General features: G+C 39.2%; 1 protein-coding gene across 1 annotated transcript in view; it reads left to right on the top strand.

Moving 5' to 3' along the window:
• ZBTB10 (zinc finger and BTB domain containing 10) overlaps positions 1–7,013 on the top strand; it is a 32,096-nt gene that overhangs the window by 8,685 nt on the left and 16,398 nt on the right. The window contains exon 2 of the mRNA XM_021706862.1: positions 3,373–4,258. Coding sequence (XP_021562537.1) covers positions 3,373–4,258 — 886 coding nt within the window. The remainder of the gene's footprint in view (positions 1–3,372; positions 4,259–7,013) is intronic.

Here is a 7,013-nt window from a genome sequence, read left to right as displayed (position 1 = left end):
AGACTGGAGTGCAGTGGCCGCTCCTGGCCACTGCAGCCTCAACCTGCTGGGCTCCGGCGAACCTTCTGCCTCAGCCTTCCAAGTAGCTGGAACTACAGGCGCCCGCTACCACGCCTGGCTGATTTTGATTTATTGTACAGATGAAGTCTCACCAAGTTGCCCAGGCGATTCTTGAACCCACGGGCTCAGGCAGTCCACTCACTTCGGCCTCCCAAAGTGCTGGGATTACAGGCTGAGCCACTAAACCCGGCCAACACATTTTTTTTTTTTTTAATAGAGACAATTTATGTCTCACATTGCTAAGGCTGCTCTCGAACTTCTAGGTTCAAGTTATCTTCCACCTTGGCCTCCCAAAGTGCTGAGATTAGAGTCCTGAGTTACTGTGCCCAACCAATATTGACAGTTTATTTTAGTGCTCTGTGCTTGCTTAGCTCTTTTACTCAAATCCTCAATAATAATCTCATTTTAGAGTATATATACTTTTGGCTTAAACCTTTTTTATTTTTTTGAGTCTGCATTTTACTCTGGGGCCCAGGCTGGAGTGTAGTGTTAGGATTCCACAGCCTCCTGGGTTCAGACAATCCTCAGGCTCCCGAGTAGCTGGGACTACAGGCACATGTCTCCACACCTGGGCAATTTTTATTTTTTTTAATTTATTTTAGGGATGATGTGTCACTATGTTGCCCATGCTGGCCTCGAACTCCTGGGCTCAGCGATCCTTTTGCCTCTGCCTCCCAAAGTGCTGCTGGGATTATAGACATGAACCACTGTATCCAGCTGAAACCCTTCATTATTGAAGGACAGTTGAATAGCTGCTACAAACACATGGCATATTGCCTTAATAAGTGATGAAAAAGAAATTGCTGTTGGTTGTAAAAGCAGGGGACATTAATGTTCTTGTACCATAGAAGGAAAAATAGTGGTTGAATTATGTTTGATTTGTATAGATTGTGTCAAAATAGAATGGGCAAATATTTTGGTGGATAGGCTTTTGTCTTGAGTTATTTTTAAAAATTAGGACATTTGGTATAATAAAGGCAGAGAATCTTAAAAATTGGGACTGGCTCAGAAAATCCAGGACACAGTGATCATCGCCTAAGATGACTGCTACACTTAGACATAGCTACTTCCTAAAGTGTTTCTTCAACTGCTTGACATATACACTTTAGGCAGTTCTTGACTTGTAAATGCTAATTCAGTGCTTCTATAAACAAGTCATGGATGTGCTGCCAAATTTCATTCAGTGTTTAAGATTTTTGCTTCTTTCAAGTATTCCTACTTTTACTGCAATATCTATTAGATAGACACTGAACCAAATCAGCTTGGGGCCAGGTACAGCATGCGTAACAAAGTTTAGTGTATCATACCTGCACTGAAGCAAGATTCCTCCTTTATATTAGGAATTTCTGTAGAGATCATAGGCAAATTAATTTCATTCACATAGTCTCGAAAGGGAGACCAAATAAACAGTAGGATGCTTTTATAGAAAAGTATGTTGCCCAAGCAGTTATTGTGGGTGTTTTTAGTATTGCTTTAGTATTTTTTAATTTTTTGTGAACAAGGTCTTGCTATGTTGCCCAGTCTGGTCTCAAACACCTGGGCTCAAGAAGATCCTCCCACCTTGGCCTCCCAAAGTGCTTGGATTACAGGCGTGAGCCACCATGCTTGGTGTATTTTAGTTCTTTTTTCTTTTCTTTTCTTTTGAGTCAGAGTCTCCCAGGCTGGAGTGCAGTGGCATGCTCAGGGTCACTGCAGCCTCAACCTGCTGGTCCCAGGCGATTCTTTCTCCTTAGTTTTCCAAGTAGCTGGAACTAGAGGCATGCACCATCACACCCGGCTAATTTTGGTTTATTGTAGAGATGAGGTCTCACCAAGTTGCCCAGACTCCTCTTGAACCCCTGGGCTCAGGCGATCCTCTTGCCTCCACCTCCCAAAGTGCTGGGATTACAGGTGTGAGCCACGCCTGGCTCTTTGGACATGTTTATACTCTTGTATGTATCTTTCCATGTTTTTCTCCATGGTTATAAAGTCATAGATCTATATATGTGTGTATATTTCATTATTTCATAGAAATTACCTATATTTAACTTAATATGTTATGCCAAAGAAAATAGGAAAAAGTTTAACTTAGGTAGGGTATTTTCAGTCATCCTTCCTGTTAGAAATGTCTGAGCAGTTCTTTTCTTGGAAAAAGTTGACTTCAGTTGTTTAGCAAGGTTATTAAACAGTGTGCCAGGTACTAATCCAGGGTGTTGGAGAGCGACAGTTCTACCTTGAGGGTGCCTGCCCACCTAGTCACTGTGTAAGGGAAGTCATAAAATTATTAATTATAACTAACATTTTAAATATTGATTAATAGTTAAAGAAAAAGGATCAGGGGCCAGACATGCTGGCTAACACCTATAATCTTGGCACTTTGGGAGGCCAAGGCAGTCAAGAGGATCACTTGAGCACGAGATTCAAGACCAGCCTGAGCAACATAGGGAAGGAGACCCTTGACTCTATTTTTAAAAAGAAAAGAAAAAGGCTCAGGGATACTTGTACACGGACACACAGTTAATGACTGGTATAGACAGCATTTGAAATCTCGATTATACCTTTTTATTCTTACTATCATATTACACAATAGGAAACTGCTGTAACTTTAGTGACGCTAAACGGTTGTAATGAATACTTACATTTTGCAAAATGTATAAAAATTAAGAACTTTGAATTTAGAAATTTTAACTTAACAGTTTATAGCATTTATGACTGTGAATAGATAAGCAAAGGCATTATGAAAGTTGGCAATAAATTATATAATTGAATATTCCTGTAGTCAGTTGAAGCAGATTTTCCTTGGGGTCTTAGTTTTATCTCTAGTTAGATTTAGTTAACTTCATTGACCTAAGCTGTTTGATTTCAGTGTTTGCCAGGATTCAAAATTTACTTTTTTATTGTTAGATGTGGTGATACCCTGGTATATCCAAGTTCAATTGGAGAGGAGACTGCTGCTTTCTTTTCAGAAATAAAGCAAACTCAAATTTAACTTGGACATGATAGTTTCTTAAAATAATTGCTCTTTCTATTTTAAGTCTCATTCATGCCCTTAGCTCATATTTGAAAAGAATAGCATGATGCATGTTATTCTTTAAATAAAATCCTACTGATCCACAATCAGATGTGTTTGATTTTTCTTAATAATGGGTTGTACTTCCACTATTTACTCATTTCTTTCAATATTTGGGATGATGCACACTCAAATCTCAATAAATATTCACAAATTAGTATATTTTTGATTAGTGCTTTTTAAAAACTTGATATTGTTTTTCTTAATTTGGGGTGCTTTAAAATGTCAGTTAAATCTAATAATGGTTTTCATCCGGTTTACAGGAGTCAGAAATACCATCAGAGGAGGGGTACTGTGACTTCAATAGTAGGCCAAATGAGAACTCTTATTGCTATCAACTTCTGCGACAACTAAATGAACAGAGAAAGAAAGGTATTCTTTGTGATGTCAGCATTGTGGTAAGCGGAAAAATCTTTAAAGCTCATAAGAACATCCTGGTTGCAGGCAGCCGTTTCTTTAAGACTTTATATTGCTTTTCAAACAAAGAAAGCCCTAACCAAAACAATACTACCCATTTAGACATTGCTGCAGTTCAAGGTTTTTCAGTCATCTTGGACTTCTTATATTCTGGTAACCTGGTGCTCACAAGCCAAAATGCCATTGAAGTGATGACAGTGGCCAGCTATCTTCAAATGAGTGAAGTTGTTCAAACTTGCCGAAATTTCATTAAAGATGCCTTAAATATAAGCATTAAATCAGAAGCTCCAGAATCTGTAGTTGTGGACTATAATAATAGAAAACCAGTTAATAGAGATGGTCTGTCTTCATCACGGGATCAAAAAATTGCCAGTTTTTGGGCAACACGGAATCTTACCAATTTGGCAAGTAATGTAAAAGTTGAAAATGATGGTAGTGTCGACGAGGGCCAAATAGAAAACTACCAAATGAATGACAGTAGTTGGGTCCAGGATGGATCTCCTGAGATGGCTGAAAATGAATCTGAAGGTCAAACAAAAGTGTTTATTTGGAATAATATGGGATCCCAGGGAATTCAAGAAACTGGCAAAACAAGGAGGAAAAACCAAACTACAAAAAGATTTATTTATAATATACCACCTAATAATGAAACAAATTTAGAAGATTGCTCAGTGATGCAGCCACCTGTTGCCTATCCAGAAGAAAATACTCTACTCATCAAGGAAGAACCAGGTAAATACTGTATGTACAAGGTTTTCTCAATTTTTGGCTAATTCTGGTTGGATATGATCTTAAAGTATATTTTCTTTTTTCTTTTTTTCTTTTTCTTAGTGAGAAAGCAGGATTTATTGAGGGGACAGAAAAGCCCCCACAGTGGGAGGGGACCCAAAGGTGTTGCCTTAAAGTATATTTTCAATTGAAATTTTTTAAATTATAAAAATAATACTCAATTTGAATATTTATGAAAGAAGAAAAATAACTCAACTACCTAACATTTTTGTTATATTGGTGTTTTCTCTAGAACATATGTGGGTTTCTCCAAAGTTGTGTTAATAACCAGGCATTGCATATATTGTTAAGGAATATGGACCTTGCTCTGTGTACAGTTCTTTGAATTTCCTGATATTTAGCATCTGTGCTCACTATTTTACACCCAATACTGACTCCTTAGTTGTAATATATAATAACTTGGTCATTTCAGAACTTTTTTTATTTTCGAGTTGGAGTCTCTGTTGCCAGGCTGGAGTGCAGTGGCCACTGCAGTCTCGACCTGCTGGGCTGAGGCGATCCTTCTGCCTCAGCCTTCCAAGTAGTTAGAACCAGAGGTGCAGCGCCAGCATGCCTGGCTAGTTTTTTTTTTTAATTGTGGAAACGAGGTCTCACCAAGTTACCTGGGCTGGTCTCCAACCCCTGGGCACAGGCAGTCCTCTTGCCTCCACCTCCCTAAATGCTGGGATTATAGGTGTGAGCCACCACACCTAGCCATTTCAGACCTAGTTAACATTCTTTTTTTGGGTATTTAAACATACTTGGCTTATAGAGTTTTGCAAATTATAATGAGATTACAGGGTTTTTTTGTTTTTGTGTTTTTTTGAGTCTCACTCTATTGCCCAGGCTGGAGGGCACTGGCACATTCCCAGCCACCGCAGCCTCCACCTGTGGGGCTCCAGCGATCCTTCCACCTCAGCCTTCCAAGTAGCTGGAACTACAGGCGTGTGCTACCATGCCCTGCTAGTTTTTGATTTATTATAGAGACGAGGTCTCACCAAGTTGCTCGGGTGGGTCTCAAACCCATGGGCTCAGGCAGTCCTCTTGCCTCCACCTCCCAAAGTGCTGGGATTACAGGCTGAGCCTCCGAGCCCGGCCGGGTTTTTTTTTGTTTGTTTTTTTGTTTTTGTCAGGGTCTCTGGCCCAGGCTGGAGTGCAGTGGCATGATCATAGCTCACCACAGCCTCAAGCTCCTGGGCTCAGGCAATCCTTCTGCCTCAGCTTCCTGAGTAGCTGGGCTTACAGGTGCACATCACCTTGCCTGGCTAATTTTTACTTTTTTGTAGAGACAAAGTCTCCTCTGTTATCTAAGCTGGCCTTGAACTCTTGGGCTCAAGCAAATTCTCTCACCTCCCAATTCTCCCACCTCCCAAGTGTTGGGATTACAGGTGTGAGCCACTATGTCCTGTGGAGATTGCAATATTCTAATTTGTTTAGGACTACTGTTGCCACCACAAATCTTGGAAGCTGGAATATTTTAGGTTTGTCCATTTTTGCCTTCTAATTTTCATTTACTTTTGATTAGTTGAAAGGCCTGAGACCTGTCTCTGTAATGTATTTCCAAAATAACTTATATAAGAATCTTAGCATTTTTGCATTGGTGGATTTTTTTTTTTAAGAGAGGGAAAAGCATTGTTGAAGAGTGTAAATAAATAGAAAGATTTACAATTTAGTTAAATCTGGCTGTGCCTATCTATTTGATGAAGCAGCTCAGTGGGTTTGAGGTTTCCCATGTCATTTATGGTTTAATGCTTTTTTGTTTTGCTTCAGAGCACTACGACTTTTCTGTGTCTGGTTTATGTGATATAGTGGGCATCTTAGGATGGAGTCGTTTCTGTTAAAAATTACTGTTTTTAGTTCCCAGAGGGCAAAATGCCGTAGTAAGTTTGTGGAATGGTTCCACTGGCTTTAGATTTGGGTTAATGTTAGTTTTCAATAGTAGTAGAAATTTTCCTTGTACTTTATATCAAGTTTTAGCAATGAAATCCCTGAAGCAGTTTAGTTAAGTTATTAAGGGTAGATAGATTCCTTATCTAGCACTTTGTTTTGGCTTAATAATACAGAATAACATGACAGATTTCTCAAATTAGAGCCAAGTTGTCTTTCTTCTGCATGGACTATTCTAATTAACAATATAGTGGGAACCCCAGGGTGGAGGGTAGTGGCATAATCACAGCTCATCAGTCCTCCTCCCTCAGCCCCTTAAGTAGCTGGGACTAAAGGTGCTTGCCAACCACATCATGCTAATTTGATCTTTTTTGTGTGGAGGCAAGGTCTCACTATGTTGCCAAGGCTGGTCTTGAATTCCTGGGCTCAAACAGTCCTCCCAACTCAGCCTCCCAAAGTGATGGAATTACAGGCATAAGCTACCACACCTGACCATGTGGTGTTTTTAAATATACACCCAACACAGAGTTTTCCTTTAAGAACAGTCTTTTGTGTAGTAGTTATTTGATGACAAACTAGTCAGAGCTATTCCCAATTTAAAAAGTTAGTGCCCCGTATAACTGGAGTGATACCAAGAGAAAAACATTCATATTGAACCACAATGCATAATTCCCAAAATGACATTGCTAGGAATTGTTAGCAAGTATCTCTTAGCCATGGTTGTTTCGATGGACCAGTTCTATAATAAATTTGTTGGTGGTAACCTAATATCCTTTAAATTCATCTTTTATATATTATAAAGGATAATTTTTTTTTTTTTTTTTTTTTTGAG

The sequence above is a fragment of the Carlito syrichta genome, unplaced genomic scaffold (genome assembly GCF_000164805.1).
Source record: "Carlito syrichta isolate Samal-C Ts95f unplaced genomic scaffold, Tarsius_syrichta-2.0.1 Scaffold316167, whole genome shotgun sequence".
Lineage (NCBI taxonomy): Eukaryota > Metazoa > Chordata > Mammalia > Primates > Tarsiidae > Carlito > Carlito syrichta.
The sequence above is the reverse complement of the archived record's forward strand: the minus strand, read 5'-3'. Positions and strand labels throughout refer to the sequence as shown.